This window comes from Crassostrea angulata, chromosome 8 (genome assembly GCF_025612915.1).
Source record: "Crassostrea angulata isolate pt1a10 chromosome 8, ASM2561291v2, whole genome shotgun sequence".
NCBI classification, from domain to species: domain Eukaryota; kingdom Metazoa; phylum Mollusca; class Bivalvia; order Ostreida; family Ostreidae; genus Magallana; species Magallana angulata.
The window spans coordinates 16,707,519-16,725,109 of NC_069118.1; the positions used below are offsets into that span (position 1 = coordinate 16,707,519).

General features: G+C 31.3%; 2 protein-coding genes across 2 annotated transcripts; one reads left to right on the forward strand and one right to left on the reverse strand.

Annotated features, from left to right (window-relative positions):
• Positions 1-1,693: 1,693 nt before the first annotated feature.
• LOC128160498 (uncharacterized) lies at positions 1,694-4,394 on the forward strand. Its single transcript, XM_052823831.1, has 4 exons — positions 1,694-1,816; positions 3,271-3,382; positions 3,898-4,009; positions 4,129-4,394. Exons 1-4 carry the CDS (start codon positions 1,795-1,797, stop codon positions 4,360-4,362), a joined length of 480 nt encoding a protein of 159 aa, XP_052679791.1. The 5' UTR covers positions 1,694-1,794; the 3' UTR covers positions 4,363-4,394.
• A 5,093-nt stretch (positions 4,395-9,487) lies between these two features.
• Positions 9,488-13,621, reverse strand: LOC128160725 (uncharacterized). The gene is made up of 10 exons (XM_052824071.1): positions 13,609-13,621; positions 13,240-13,327; positions 13,028-13,098; positions 12,684-12,914; positions 12,433-12,552; positions 11,265-11,363; positions 10,948-11,010; positions 10,724-10,838; positions 10,343-10,463; positions 9,488-9,841 (listed from the first exon to the last, which is right to left on the reverse strand). The coding sequence occupies exons 1-10, from the start codon at positions 13,619-13,621 to the stop codon at positions 9,503-9,505; spliced, it is 1,260 nt and encodes a 419-aa protein (XP_052680031.1). The 3' UTR covers positions 9,488-9,502.
• Positions 13,622-17,591: the final 3,970 nt, after the last annotated feature.

The following is a 17,591-nucleotide window of genomic DNA, read 5'->3' on the forward strand; positions in this document are numbered from 1 at the left end:
TGTTTCAAGTGTTTTAATGAAAAAAGAGACCAATGATGAATATAAATGGATGAAAGATGATGTTTTTTCCTAAATAGACAGGATATGTTTGGTTTCGTATAATACAAGTTCTTCTAATACTTTAATTTGCCACAATTCTAGCTTCGTAGTAAAAAGCCTAGCTAAGAGAATGCATTTCATACTACAATACTTTCAACTAAATAGTTGTGCACCCCCCCCCCCCCCTTTTTTTTACTTCGAGATCTGTATCTCTTTCCTGTTACAAAACAATTAGGTTTTTTCCCAATTTTGTGTGATATAATTATTCATGTACATATTTCTGGATATATTAGCTCGTTTCTCCAGTGTTACGTCCAAATCCTCGACTACAATAACTAATTTTTCATACAAAACATTGTGTGCTTTCGTCATGACTAACGATAAACAAAGAAACCATAATTAAGCCACGCTATTTTTCTTTAAATAAAACATCCTACATGTAAACAATTTCGAAAACTAGCTTATTTTAACTAAATTATTCACCAGGAAATATAATAAAATGCTATTTGTATTCCTTCCTGAAGCGAAATACTTGTATATAATATGAAATTAATTGCTTTGTGTACAAACCTTATGTGAAAAATAACAATAATAAAATACCATAATATGAAATATAAGAAATGTAGAAAGTAGTGGACTTAATTGTTACAATGCAGAAAAAGGCGTTCTCATTTTAACAAGAACAATCAAACAAAAGTGGTCCATTATGATATGTTTTGTCAACAGTATCATTGATAATCAATATTGGTGTTTCCTAGAAAATTTGCAATGAACATTTTGAAAATAGAACATCATAATTATTATTGCGTGGCAGTTGTATGAACCAAATTAAGATGTTGCAATTCATCATAAGTAAGCGTGTGCCTGTCTTGTTATTCAATATATGTTTTAGCTCAATTTTTTTTTCTATGGTAAACATATCAACATAAATGATTGAAGGAAGTGATTTTTTCTACATTGTGCAATATAGAGCTTTGATATCACCAATTACAACAAACATTCAGGAAAATCATATATTTTTACAAGAACATTTTCGATTATTTCCGTGTTTGAATAATTTGTAAAATTATGAAAACTTTATTGCAATGTTGGTATTAAGTGTTTAAATATCGATATTAAGGTACCGACACATGTATATGTGTATAAATAACGCCTTGTAACTTCGACTTTAAAGCGGGGTGTAAATACAATACATTGACTTACAATCTTAGGTATTTCACACAAGATAAAACTTTACTGTGAACTGAAAGGTGGCCAAAAACTTTAAGGTGGCTGAAGGGCGTTGCAATGCTATCCCATCATCCTTACATATTTTCCAGCCTTAATTATATTACATTGATTTAAACTGCTGACTTTTAACCGAAACACTAGAGATAAATCACGATATATAAATATTTTCCTTCGCTCAATTGCGTGCGTTTAAGTTGTAGTAGAATATATAATACTTATTCAGGGTTTTATAATCATTTGGATACTTATTTCTTTCAAATAATTGTACCATTTTCTTATTTTCTCCCTTGATAATCGAATGACAAAAGCAGGAATAGGGAAGATCATGTGACTTATATTAAAGAGTAAGTTAAGTTCACAAAGGAAGATTGTGTATGTGTAGAGCATGACGTAATAAAAATGTTTAAATATATATATATATATATGAGACAACTGTGAAAATCGTATCTAGCAAATTTGGAGGATTAAAACTAAGTCAAAATCTATTGTCATTTAGGAACACTGTTGCGTAATCTATCTGTTCAGATGGGATGTTCATTTTTCACTGGTAAGATTTATGTTACGATTATTAATTGTTATGGAGATTAACAATTTAATCAGCCAGGATTTGGTTCAATTTTTTTTTAGATCATAAATTATTACAAATAATAATAATAATAATAAATATAGTTTTGTATTCTTATGGAGCAAAATTAAATTAAAAAACTTGTACGTGAAAAAATGAATCACTCACTGTGGCCTTCTACTCAACATTCAGGTATATCAACGACGTATTATCAATTAACAATTGTTATTCCCATACTTACATCTCGACTCGATATATCCCAGTGAACTTTAAATAAAAGATACCACAGAGTCTGCGTCATCTGTTTAATATTTCGATATTTTAATGGAAATGAACATTGATGGTAACCTAACAACAAAACTTGATGATTAACGAGATGACTTCAATTTTTATATAGTCAACTTTCCTTACTTGTCTTGCAATATACTTTCATCACCTGCATATGGTGTTTTCGTATCTCAGTTGATTCGATACGCAAGGGCATGGTCTTCGTATGAACAGTTTCTAAGGCGAAGCAAGCTACTGACAAACAATTTGATAAAACAGGACTATCAACAGTCTTGATTGAAATCATCTTTTCGTAAGTTCTATGGTCGATAAAATGACCTTGTCAGCAAATACAATCTTCCATTGGATCGCATGCTAACCGACGTTTTTCATACTAATTGTTAGACAATAATTAATCACCTAATTGTCTACATAGTTTTCTGCCCCCCCCCCCCCCCCCCCCCGGTTACGACAAAGAGCACAGGGCGGTTGTCCTCGGTCAGCAGAGGATGCTCACTCCTCCTAGGCATCTGATCCTACCTTTATCTATTTGGAGGTCCGTTATGCTCTGATTTGAATTTGTATTTCGTTTTATGGGTATTTGAGATGGTTTACGCTTTGTTATTGTCATTTTTCATATAGCAATTCATTGCGTACAATAACAAAAAAACTTTGATATAGTCAGACGCTTTAATTACTTTCAATTTTAGATTCAACGAACGAAAATAAAATCACACATGTAAACGTTTCATGCTTATCATTAAGTGATTATCATTTTGATTATTCAATGCAGTACAAATAGACAGCAAACATGTTATTCGGTAGGCTCATTTGTATTATGTATATTCTTTAAATTAGAATACACATTGTGACAGTCTATATTCAAATTTTTTCTCTCCCTCTCAATGTTTCTTTTACAGTTTTCTGTAATATATTTTATCTTCGTAACAAAAGGCTTCTTTTTATATTAGAATAGAAGATTTTTTGGATAAAAGCACAGTGATTTCGTTCTCAATAATAACGGTTAATATATTATTGTTTAAATAATCAAAGTTGATTTATTTTGGTAATGATACATTATTATTGTGGAATAGTTCTGCTAATATCATTAGTTTCAACAGGCATCAACTGCTTTAATGTTGCCTTTACATTTGGTATTACTGTTTTAGATAAGGACAACATCGGTCTTCTATGCTGTACAAACCTTTTAATAGGAATCATTTCTGGAATTGGACTAATGTTTTTATGTACAAAGAGGCACAAAGCAGAGAATTATGAAAGGTTTGTAAAGAAGAGAGGATCTTTGAACATAACCAATTTGTTAGAAAATGTTAGTTCCACTTGAAAATCAATAACTGTTCTGTTTTGAAAAAAAATATGTGTGCTGCAGTGTACAATTATTTTTTAAAGAAATTGAAAACTTTTTAAAATGAATTTTTCTATGAATGTTAAAAAGCATGATTGCAAAATAAAATTGGTGCAGTATTTAAAAGTTTACTTAGAATACATACTTTTCGATATAGAAGAAACGTCTTTTTTATTATAATAACGAAGATTTGAATATATGTGTTAAGCATTTGTTATCACTTCAAACTTTCGTCTGAATTTGATATGTTTCATATTCAATTTTAGAAGGCGACGCATTGTACTCAAATAAATTAGTTTATAATGAACTACCAAATATATCTTTGTGTCATCAAAATATTTTATGCTTAAAATTTGTCCTCTGCTTTCCAATTCTTTTTTTAGAAAAAAAAAATAATATGAAATTGATTAAATATTGTATGATCTTTCAGTGCGCAAATGTCGCTAGCGATTAATGAAGAATATACTCGGTTTTCAACCGAAAACAGACTACAAAGACATCACCTTCCACGATCAAGCAGATTAATAGAAAGAAATCGCCAGGTAAACGGATTTTATAGCGATTTGCAGAAGTTAGTAAAAACAAAATTGAAGTGAGGAATATATTTTTTGTTTCATCTGTCATATTTTACTAAGACATTAATTATTATTTTATATTCTAGAGAAACATACGATGTCCAGAGCCAGTTTACGTGAACAAACGCGATGACTATTTAGACCCAGAATTTCACAAAAGGGATTCAAACTATCTTAAACCGATCCATTGTAATGATGAAAATAGTGACCTAGACCGAGAACAGAAGGGTTATTACATGAATACATGTACAGACAAAAGGCAATGCATTCAGAATTCACTTGATGATTATCTGGAGCCACGAAATAAATTTAGTAAATAAAGTGTTTGAACATTCTGTATTAAGATTATCTTATTAATTAGGGTCTTCCGTTTCTGACGGAAGACCCTCTTGTTATTCTTTTGTTTCTTTTCCTTATTATTATTTTATTTTTTATTTTTTTTCTGACTTTTTTCGAACGCTATTTCTCGTGAACTACTCGACCGATTTGCATGAAATTTACAGGACGTATTGAGCATCAAACGTACTTGATGTAATAAAATTTCTGGCTGATGACGTCACCTCCGGTTTGAGATTTTGAGGATTTAGTAAATTTTTAAGGACCATTTTGTCCACGTAACTTCTCAAAAACTAACTGCGATAGAAATATGAAACTTTCAGGGATAGTAGATGAATGTTTGTAGATGATCCTATTTATTTTATATTTTGAAAAATGCGCAAGGCGGCGAAGCTCGCCCGAGCTCGAAAATTGGCACCAATTTTTTTCACGAAATTTTCGCACACTTTTGGCCCTAGCTTTTAATGTGTAAATATTTTGTTAAGACATGTAATGCAAAAGTTGTTAAGAATAACTAGATCTTTTGTTTGATTTAAGAAAAAAGGGGCTGGCCCCTCAAATTAGGGGCCAAAAGGGCTCTAAAGTATTTTTGCAATAACTCTTGATTGAAAAATAATTTGTTATCAATTATAGAACCAAAAATGTTCATTGTACATCTGTTTATCTAAACAGTACCATGTCTAAGTCATATGTTACGTCATTAGGGGCTTTAAGGGGCCAAAAGTCCGAAGTTTTGAACTTAAATATCTAGAAAAGGAGAAATATTTTGATAAGCATTATAGAACAAAAAATGCTTAAAATAATGTTCTTAATAATATGCTACCTAAAAAAATTTTGTTGGTGGTCCCAGTAAGGATTTTAAGGGTCGGCCCCTAAAACACATTTGTTCAGATATCTTTAGAACGGTCAACAATTTCTTAACACTTGTTGAACAAAATGCGTTTATATTTACAAGACCTTTTTATTTGATATCAAGAAAAAGGGGCTGGCCCCTCAAATAAGGGGCCAAGAGGGCTGTAAATTCTTTTTATAATAACTCTTAACTGAAAAATAATTTGTTATCAATTATAGAACCATAAATGTTCATTGTACATCTGTTTATCTATATGGTACCATACATATGTCAAATGATACGTAATTAGGGGTTTCAAGGGGCCATATGTCCAAAACTTTGATCATTAATATCTAGAAAAGGAGAAATATTTTGATAAGCATTGTAGAACAAAAAATGCTTAAAATAATGTTCTTAACGATATGGTATCTAAAACATTTATGTTGGTGGCCCTGGTAAGGAGTTTAAGGGTTGGCCCCTAAAACACAATTGTTCGGATATCTCTAGAACGGTCAACAATTCGTGAATACATGTAGAACAAAATATGTTTATATTTACAAGACCTTTCATTTGATATCAAGAAAAAAGGAGTGACCCCTCAAATAAGGGGCCAAAGGGGCTACGAAGACTTTTCATAATAACTTATTTTTGGCGATAATTTGTTATTAATCATAATCACAGAAAATAAGAGCTTATTATTCATAATTCAAAACTGAAATCCGTTCTAAAATCGGACGATGCAATACAGAGATATAGGGGTTTAAAAATTGATTTTTCCGGACATTTTGATTCCACATTCTTGGTAAAGAAAATAGTTTTATGTTCAGACTTAAATTAACTCGTACCTAAAATTATTTGATAATTTTTGAATCGAACTTTTACACATTCGGATTTGTATTTGCTAAGTCGTTCTTGAAATCGATAAGCTTTGTTAATTCGTACTTGGAATCATTCGGATTTTGTTAATTCGTACCAAGAATAATTCGATTTTTTTGTCTTAGTTTCTTATGTTAGTTTAAGAAGTTTTTACAGAAACTTCTAGCTTTACTTTCGACATTACCGGAAGACCCACTCGTTGCTTTGCAACGAGCTTTGCTCTAGTTAAGATTATAATTGTAACTCAAATTCAATAGTGAATACTGCTTCCTCAATATTTCTAAAGAGAGGAATATGAAACATGTTACATGTACATGATTAAATTTCATTCTATTAATTTATTTAACAGCGTTCTATTGTTGTATGCATTTATAGTCATCATGATAACTAATGGAAATTTCCAATTTAAAAAATATATTTCCGAATAAAAAGGAAATGATTGCAAAAAAAAAAAATTAAAAAAATTATTTGGATAAAAAACTTCATCTATAAATCAGTGTTCTTTTATAATTATAAATACCGGTATATCAATAAATATCACAAAAACAAATGGAGATTTTCAATTCAAAAACAAATTTATTTCCGCATAAAAAGGAAATGATTTGAACAAAAAAAATATTTGGGTGCCTGATTTTTCATAAGGAAATCTGTAACAAATTCCAATCTGGTCTTTGAATTGTTGTTGATTTTTTTTCACTTCTTTCAAACTGTTTTAATGAATTCTGTATAAAGAAAATCAAACATCAAACAAACAGTTTAAATTTACTCAATTCATCTGTAATCAGCAAATGCATTGTATGTTTTACGATTAATAAATCTGTTCTTCATTATTTATAAAATATATTTTCTGATGTATTCTAGTTAGGCAAATTGATAGTGCTTTTTTAATTGATGAAACAAATGGTGCAAATAGAGCAAATTAGCTGTTCAAATTTCTAAAATATCTTACCGCCTTTATAAGCATAACTTACGTAATTAAGGCGTCAACCATCAAACGATGGCATTCTCCTGTGCTTGTGATAACAATAGTTATTGACATAATATTATCATTTATTATGAAACCTAAGCATTTGATAATTAAAACGACACGTTCATGTACAATTTTGATTTTTGTCAGATGACTTACTTAATTCAATTAAAAGAATATTTTTAAAAAGCAGAACTATTTCAAATAAAATATACATTTTGAAGTGTTTACCGAGAGGAACGATCAATCAAAAGTCTTACGTAAAAGTCTACATATTTTGTGAAGACATTTAAGATACGATTATGACATAAGTAATCCAAATGGTAAAGTGTTAAGGTTTCTGAGATAATCTGCGCGTTTTAAATGAATGTGCATGTGAACTAATTTTAAAAAAGTATAATTATCTGAAAAGTGCTACAAATAACGAACTAAAGTGTACAAAAATAAACTCGTTAAGTGATAATGTAATCAAAGCTCATATCCAATAGTTCTTTAACGTTAAATGAGTATTATACATTAAAATAAGAATTATATACTTTATCTTATCTATATGGTTTTTTTTTTCGCACCTCTGCGCAAAAATCCACGCAAATGCTATGAATATGACTGTCGTAATTTCGTACATCAGAATAAAAGAAAATGATAAAATGTTCATTCTACTAAACATAATTTGTGATGCCGAAATATTTTTAGTGGAGAAAAATTAAGGCAAAAAATTAGTCCAAATTTTCTCTGTTTGCGACAAGTCCGTTATATTTCAATGGTTTATAAACCATTAACCGCCCAAAGGCAGTTTAAAGTGTTATTATCTGGTAGATTCTAAATTTATATTTTAACCTGACAATATTTAGGTATATTGCAGTTCATATAACGTTAGGCAATAATTATATGTGTCCTTTTTCAATTATATTTCTGAACAAAAATGAACCATGCAGTGAACTTTGACACAACCCCTCAAAAAATTTAGGTTGATGACCTACATTGTTTTCTGTTCATCGGTTAGCTGATTGAATTCTTAATATTACAATTTAATCAGAGGAAAAACTCTATTGCGGAATATTTAATATATCAGTTTTTATACCTCACCCCAAAAAATTACCATTACTTTCTATTATATCTGGGGATTTTGAACCCAAATATTAAAATGCCTCCAGTAAAATAAGGAAGTCGAGGATAATGTATTTTTTCAATGATTTTTACTCGCCATTAACAGATTAACATTACATAAAAATTTGAATAAGAAATCTGTTCTGGAAATGAATTGGGTCCGCCGTCCTTAATATCTGCATTGGAAATCTGCAACGTTCAAATTTCATAAAACACGTCAAATCTGATCACAGCGTATGATCACAAGAAAACGTCATTACACGTTTGAAATAGATTTATGATTGTAAGATACCCATTCGATCTCAAATAGTTTCCTTGCAAAGTTTATGGCATTATGATTCTAACCGCGGTAGCCGCACTATGCAAATATTTTTTGATGGTTGTTCCATCTTTTATTCATATCCTTGACAAAAGGCGAATATATTAGCTTAATAGCGAATATACAGAAATGTTTTAGACAAATTAACATCAAAATTAATATCAATAATAGCATTGAACAGTTAATTTTTTATCGTCGGTTGTATATAACACCAGGCCGTGCAGCCAAATCATCGGGAATACCCTGCAAACACGCGACATCAAATTTGTTTCCACGGACCGCCGGTATCCGAAAATAACCATCCAATGCTTAGATAAAATATGTTCTGAAAAATTAGGGGGAGTAGTCTTGACTTGGGGTGAGTTGGACTAAAGAACTTGACCCACGAACCATTAAAATTGGCATAGTCTCAAAAAATTTTGATTTTGATATATGTTGTTTTCTGAAATGTCTTATTTCAGGATCTGTTTTTCTTTCCTTAATGGCGTCAATATTTTTCTCGAATGGCGACTTCAAAGTTGGTGTCATAATTTTGTAAATTCGCCCGTCGTAACGTCAAGCCTAATACATTGTGTATATATACATGTATTATACATAATGTAGGGCGGTCGATTTGTCTTAGACTGGCGGCAACTTGTCTCAAGGGTGACATGCTTTGTGAGTGATTTGTGTAAATCGCAATATTATATCTTTATTTGATCTTTTTAATTTCTAACTGAACACTAATAAACATGTAAATTTGTATTTAATGTTTTGTTTTTGAAAAGTAAGTGTTTTTAATGAGCCAAACTTAGATATCATAACATTTAATTGATAGAATAGATTCCATAGATTTAAAAGAAATTTTAGATTGTATTCGTGTAAAAGACTCAATATATAATCATGTTCATATACTTTGTTAAAAACACTATTATGCTTTAAATTACGGTGAAAAAATGGCAAGAAAAGTTATGCACATTCATTGTTCACATGCAGAGAAAACAAATTCGACGTAAAGGAATAAAGGAAATAAATCAAATAGTTTTAATGTGTTTCTTTTTTCAAAACAAAACAGTGTACATTTGTTACATTTCCCATTTGTTTTTGATTGTCAAGCACAAATCCATCAGATCCCTCTCCTGTTACTTCTACATACGAACGGTCTTCGTTCATTGGACTCGTCTGCATATAATCTCCATTGTCTTTGTTCACTTGCTGCTCTGAGTGTGTTTTGGAAATATATTGAGCATGATCATACATGCTTTGAGCATTTGTGTCCGTGTCAAAAGCATCATTTAGATGATCGTAATCACTGTCCGTGTATTTTGATTTCATATGTTGTGTTGCTTTGGTAGAATTGTTGTTGACACTTTTCCTAGAATACTACATAAAAGGAAATGATGAAATATATGGAATTTGTCCTGTTATTTGTTATCATTTTAATACACGTGCCTTGTTTTTACATGTGCTTTACCAACACTAATATTTGATATAATACAAGTTGTCGTTGTGCTTCAATCTGGGGGGGGGGGGGGGGGTCCGCAAAGCGTAATTTTTATTAAATTAAAAGATGTTCTCATAATGACTTGTCTTTATCAATGGCCTAGACATTCAATCACCAACTCGCATTATAAAGCAAACTTTACACTAATTATGTTTTTTATGCACGTACAATCATGAATTTCCTACTGGATCGTAATCAAGTTTTGACATATAAATATTGAAGTTCAAAATCCAACCAAATGTTATACGTTTTATTTAATGACTACATTCATATATATATATATATATATATATATATATATATATATATATATATATATATATATATATATATATATATATATATATATATAGTTAATGTTCTAAAGTAGAAAATCTCACCAAGTTAGGTTGGATTTCTGTGTATTCTTCACTTTGGGACGCGTTTGTGTTATAGAATTGATCAGAAAATCTGTGGTTCTTATTGTAAGCAGGATTTTCCAAAGAGTGTTCTTCCGCCAGTCTGATGGTAAAATAGTGACGAAATTTAAAAAATAATTATAACACATCAATCTTGTTATGGAATTTCCAGTCCAAAACTTTGTTTTCTATTAACAAAATGGATGATACTGAAATATACAAATTCTATTTGTTTCATTAAAATAAGATAAGATCATTTTGATGACTTTAGCTACTTTCAAACGCTGATGATATCAAAGAGTTTTGAATGCTATGCTTGATACAGGTACAATATAATGTAAAATATCTGAAAGGTAAACTCACTGCGAACGCAAATGTAGTTTTCGTTTCTGGAGAAGAAATACGAAGAGTAAAGCAAGAACTGCTCCGATGATTATTCCTCCTATCCCCGATGCTGCTATGTATTTTACTGATATTTCTATGATAAAAGTGATAGAATATTGAATTTATGTCAATGGCGTACATGTAGTTTAGAAAATATGATTAGATATTATTACTCAATTTATTGAGACAATTAAAAAGTTCACCCTTTTGTTTTTCCAGCGGAGACGAATTCGTCTGCATTGTTTTGTTGTTTTGACAATTTCTTTCTGTTACAAAATAACATTCAAACAATGTTTTAAATAAAAATGAGTATAAAAATGCATTTCTGTACGTATAGCTGGGAAAAAATCATTATCAATAGTTAATGATACAGACGATAAAGACAATAATTTTTTTTTATAAAAACTACAAAATTAAAACAAAAATCCTAAATAAAAGTAGATAATGTTATGGCAAACTTAAATATATGTGAGAGGGAGAATGCACTAATCTTGATTAAACACAAATTGTTTAAGCAGACCTTCTGTTGATGTGGATGTTGTTGAGGTGTCTTTTAATGTGGATGGACCTTCTGCCGTGATTGAACTCACAGTTGACGTCAACGGACATGGTTTGCAAGCTTAAACATAGATTTTTTTTCTTTTAATTTAATATTTCAAGTTTAATCAGTACATCTGAAAATTTAAAGAAAAGATGCAAACTGACAAAATCAAAAGTTAGATTTATACTTTTATCGATATGTATATTTACATGTATATCTTTATTTAACTCTGAACAGCACTTTTTTTTACATTTATGTAAAAAGTGCATTATAGCCCAGATTGGCAAGGTGTTTAACAGTCACTCATTGTTATTGATAAAATTTTTGATGATGTATATAAACATGTCACTAAAGTTAATTTATAAAAAACTACTTCTATAAATTTATGGACGAGGTCTTGTTAAGTAATCAGCTATTATATTTTTGAAATGCACCGGTATGATAGTTTAAGTTCATAAGGGTTTAACATTGTGCCGGATAATTATGCCAGTGCCAAGGTGGCATTTTTGCACCTGCTTAAGCTGCATGTATCGGAAAATTCAAATATGCCATAGGATAGATCATTGCTTAAAGAGTTAACAACCACCTTTGGTATCAGTGTATCTCACCTGTCAGGTAAGATATTTACCTTTCCAAAAAAAATTCCTATGGAAAAATAATTTTTCCCATAGGAAAATCAATATTCCTATAGGAAATTTGAAATTTCCTATCGGAATACAAGAACTTTCTATAGGAATTTCAATTCCGATAGGATTTGATAAAATCCGATAGGAAAATTTAATATCCTATAGAAAAACTACATGTCTGAATCAAATTCCTACAGAAATCACCATTCTCCTATAGGAAATATAATTCCTACAGGACTCTTAAAAAATCCTATAGGATTGTCAGTATTTCTTGTAGGAGAGTCAATTCTCCTATGGGAATTATCATTTTTCGATGGGATATTAATTTCATAGGCAAATATCTCACCTGTCAGGTGAAACACACTAAAAACAAAAGTGGTTATATACTCTCTAGACAATGGTCTATCATTTGGTATACATAGTTTTTTCCGAAACTGCATCTTAAGCGGGTGTAAAAATGCCACCTTGGCACTGGCATAATTATCCGGCACAGTGTTGTTTTTAAAATGTTATATAATTACTAGGTAAAGATTCTTGGGATGCAGCTGTAGCTGAAGTAGTAGTAGTTTCTGCTGGATAGGTTAAACTGTCGGTTATAGTTCCTGGCCGTGTGGAGGCTGTACTTGAAATTCTACTGCATTCTACAAAAACAATTTTTGTATAGGAGATATTCTAAAACATTTGTTTACATTACATCATTTATTTCAAAGTATCAGTTACAATTATATTACATTCCCTGCAATGATTCCGTTGATAGAGAAAGTATTCTTGCCTTTTATATCGAACACGCTGTCAATATTGCAGTTGATAACAATGCTCTGAACATTATGACAATTAGAACATTTCACGGGTGATTTGTACTGACTAATAGGAAAAATAATGCTTTTAGTGGCTGCAGTTATGTTCAGCTGAATAAGAATGTTTTCTCCATTAGATCTGCAATCGGTCAACTTAGAAGCGGTGCACATATGGAGGCACTGTTCTGGCAACCATCTTGAAGTATCTAAAACAGACCAAAATATTAAAAATTATTCCTAACAACTAAAGTATTAAAATATACATGTACCAAAATTTACATTAATTAACAGCTGTGTAAAAAAAACTTGCTTAATTTACTGGACAGGTTCATTGGTAGATCTGTAATAGCTAAAGTACCTGTGTTTGTGAGATTTAGACATCTGTTGGTCCTAAATTGATCATACAAATATATTGCTTTTAAAATGCATTGGCCTCTGTAAAGAATAACAAAAAGAAATGTACTCCATAAATATACATTGAGTAATAATGAAGTCATTTCGCATAATTACACGTAGGGGGATCATACTTACTCTATGTCTGTATCCGTTTGAATGGCGTTCATGGAGGGACTTTGAAACACCAAATATAACACTAAGGAACTGGCGAAATATAAACTATCTGAAACAACACAAACAACTATTATTGTTATGACCTTCAGGCAAGTCACATTTATATTAGATTTTGTTTGGATTTCATTGTCGTTAATTTATATACTAAATAGACAAATACACGTACATATATTTCATAATCTTTTTAACACTTGAACACACTTGTGATAGACACACAGTGCTTATATACAATCTAATATGCACCGCTTCGATCAACATCGCAACAATGATCTTGTAAGTGTCAATGAAACTACAAAGGAAACAGATATAATGATAAACACATTTCCCTACCTTGTTTTGCCATATTCATCCGACAATTTGTTTTAAAACTTCCTTTATTTACCTGCTAAAGTTCCGGGTTATACAATTGTTTTGTGACAAGATAGACGAAACCCAAATCGTGCATTCGGCCATTACTGTGTTCTATTTCTGACCGGGTTTAAAAGGACCAACATCGTCATGAGAAATTCCGTCACGGGCTATTACATTTGCTTTCAGGGTATATAAAGACAGTTTCAGATTTTACGCATGAGAATTACCTCTGCAAGAGATAAACACATTAACTATAAATCAGAGTTTAAATGTTTCATTTGTTTTTAGTTTGCTGTGAGTACTATTATGATGTCCCTGTATTATCTCTAAAGCAAACATAACATATTATTAAAGAATAAATTCTGTCAAATTAAGGCTATGGAAGAAATATAATATAACTGTCATGTAATGTGCACATGTAAGCTGCTCCCCTCGGACGGACACAAAACAGGTTTTCTAAAAGGCCGAGTTGAGTTCGATTGCACTTGACTCTCAATATAGCTTTTTATTTTCATCCAGTCGTTCATTTTGATTTTATAAAGTTAACTTAATTCGGTTAGCGAAACTCATGCCTTCCATATTATCGTTTCCTGTTAACTATTCATAGTATAATGCTATAACAAAGTATAAATTGCTCGCATATACAAGACTGCCGTTGATATTTCACTAAATGTTTGTCTACATGGCATATATGTTCTTTAAAATTCCAGAGGGATGGAAAATATATTGGTGATATATATATATATATATATATATATATATATATATATATATATATATATATATATATATATATATATATATATATATATATATGAAATAATTTTTATCCAAAAAAAATGTTTATTAAAATAAGAAGAGGTTTAAGGGCAGAATTAAAAGCAGTGCGAAGAATTTACGATACCTTTTACCTTCAGCATTTTTTTTTTGTGTCTGTAATTTGCTCAAAACTTTCTAACCGATACATTTAAACGTCAGCGTTGTTATCTCTCTGTGACAGTGTTAATAATGACAATGTGCGCAATTCAAATTAGCTGCCTTTAAATTATTCAGTTGGGAAAATATGTTCAAAACAACAGAAATCTTACGATGAAAAAACATTTGAGAAGGAATTGAAATTGCTAATGAAGGCTGTTTGATATTTTCGTGTGTTGATACTTTGCAAATAGTTAAAAAAAAAAAGCAAAACACGGGGCGAGTCATAATTAATATCCCTTATAACCGTAACTAAAAAATAAAGGCTTTGGATTCAAATAGTAAAATATACGAATATTAAGTTCACTTTTTAAAAATAATCTATTCAATGATAACATCGGTACCTTAAAAGAAAGCGTTCTATCGGAATCAATCCCGTGTTTGTTTAAATTGCAAGCTTACATTTGTATGTCAGTTTTACACATTATGCTTTATAGGACGGCCGTGTATTGTAGAAAAATTGACCTTAATTACCATGTATTGGAACCATTTTGTTAACATATCTTCAAGGAATAAAACAATTCAAAATGTCTTCGGTACAGTAAAACAGTGGGGTGTTTAAACATGTGTACGTCCAACTCTACAAGCACATACACTGGCCTTTATTCAGCTAGCGACTCTGCTGTCGATCGGTTACCTGAGTCTCGTAATACATTTAAATACAAGAGGCACAGGGGCCACATCGCTCACCTGAACAACAATTGCCTTAACTGTGATTAAATAAACATTACAGTATCACAATCAAAATATCTTGACAACTAAGTACAGTAGATCTTGCTAAAAAATTGAAAATCTGCCAATTATTATACACAAATCTTTTTTTTTGGGTAAATATCAAGCCCCTTTTGTTGTTGTACCTGTAAGAAGATTTTTCTCTATTCCTATAGCCCCCCCCCCCCCATTTTGTGGCCCCACTTTTCTCTAGGGAATCATGGTTTCATCAAACTTTGATCAGCACAACCTGTGCTTTTGCACAAGTTACTGCGTTTTGGACTGAACATTTTCCCAATTTTTTTAAAAAAAATTTCTCTTTATATTCCTATGTAAAAATTCATCCCGCCATTGCACCCCGCCCTACCCCCAGAGACTATGATTTAGCAAACCTTAATTTACTCTACCTGAGGATGCCTCTACACAAGTTAAAGCTTTTCTGGCCCAATATTGTTAAAAAAGAAGATTTTTAAAGATTTTCTCTATATATTCCTATTCAAAAAGTCACACCCCCCCAAACTGAAAAATTCACCCCCCCCCCGACTGTGGCCTCACCCTACCCTGGGACTATGATTTAAACAAACTTAAATTTATACTATCTGAGGATGCTTCAACTCAAAATTAAGCTTTCCTGGCCTAATAGTTTTTAAAAGAAGATTTTAAAAAGATTTTCATTATATATTCCTATATAAAAATTTATCCCCCAATTGTGGCCCCGCCCTACCCCCAGATACAATGATTTGAACAAACTTGAATCTACACTATCTGAGGATGCTTCCACCCAAATTTGAGCCTTACTTGCCTAAAAGTTTTTGAGAACAGGATTTTAAAAGATTTTCTCTATATATTCCTATGTAAAAATCCATTCCACCATTGTGGCCCCGCCATACCCCCAGGAAGTATGATTTGTGCAAATTTGAATTTACACTACCTGAAGATGCTTCCATTTTAATTTGAGCTTTTCTCGCCGAATACTTTTTGAGAAGAGGATTTTTAAAGATTTTCTATATATATTCCTATGTAAAACTTGACCCCCCTATGGTGACCCCCATCCTACCTACCGAGACCATGATTTGAACAAGCTTGTATCTATACTACCTGAGAATGCTTCCATTTTAATTTGAGCTTTTCTGGCCTGATAGTTTTTGAGAAGAAGATTTTTAAAGATTTTCTCTATATATTCTTATGTAAAAATTCATCCCCCATTTTGGCCCCGCCCTACCCACAGGGACCATGATTTAAACAAACTATACTCTATACTTTCTGAGGATGCTTCCGCTCAATTTTGGGCTTTCCTTGCCTGATAGTTTTTAACAGAAGATTTGAAACAAATTTTTCTCTACATATTCCTATATAAAAAAAATTCCCCAAATTGTGGCCCCACCCTTCCCCCGGGGACCATGATTTGAACAAACTTGAATCTAAATTACCTAAGGATGCTTCCACTCAAATTGAAATTTCCTTGCCTAATTGTTTTCAAGAAGAGGATTTTTATAGATTTTCTCTATATATTCCTATGTAAAAATTCATTTCCCCATTGTGGCCCAACCATACGCCAAGGAAGTATGATTTGTACAAACTTTAATTTACACTACCTGAGAATGCTTCCATTTTAATTTGAGCTTTTCTGGCCTGATAGTTTTTGAGAAGAAGATTTTTAAAGAGTTTCTCTATATATTCTTATGTAAAAATTCATTCCCCATTTTGGCCCCGCCCTACCCACAGGGACCAAGATTTAAACACACTAAAATCTATACTATCTGAGGATGCTTCCACTCAAAAATGGGCTTTCCTGCCCTTATAGTTTTTGAAAAAAAGATTTTAAACAGATTTTTCTCTATATATTCCTATATAAAAATTCTGCCCCCAATTGTGGCCCCGCCCTACCCCCGGTGACCATGATTTGAACAAACTTCAATCTAAATTACTCAAGAATGCTTCCACTCAAATTTGACCTTTCTTTGCCTAATTTTAGATAAGTTTTAGGAAGAAGATTTTTAAAGATTTTCTCTTAATATTCCTATGTAAAAATCCATTCCACCATTGTGGCCCCGCTATACCCCCAGGAAGTATGATTTGTACAACCTTGAATCTACACTACCTGAGAATGCTTCCATTTTAATTTGAGCTTTTCTGGCCTGATAGTTAATGAGAAGAAGATTTTTTAAAATTTTCTCTATATATTCCTATGTAAAACTTGAACCCCTCATGGTGACACCAACCTACCCCCGGGGACCATGATTCAAACAAACTTAAATCTACACTACCTGAAGATG

Excerpts from the sequence above, each read along its gene's own strand:
- LOC128160498 (XM_052823831.1), top strand. The coding sequence starts at position 1,795 with ATGGGATGTTCATTTTTCACTG. Across the intron at positions 3,383-3,897 it reads AAAGCAGAGAATTATGAAAG|TGCGCAAATGTCGCTAGCGA; the intron begins GTTTGTAAAGAA and ends ATGATCTTTCAG. Across the intron at positions 4,010-4,128 it reads TAATAGAAAGAAATCGCCAG|AGAAACATACGATGTCCAGA; the intron begins GTAAACGGATTT and ends TTTATATTCTAG.
- LOC128160725 (XM_052824071.1), bottom strand. Across the intron at positions 11,364-12,432 it reads ATCCCAAGAATCTTTACCTA|CTTGCAAACCATGTCCGTTG; the intron begins GTAATTATATAA and ends TCTATGTTTAAG. Across the intron at positions 11,011-11,264 it reads AACATCCACATCAACAGAAG|AAAGAAATTGTCAAAACAAC; the intron begins GTCTGCTTAAAC and ends ATTTTGTAACAG.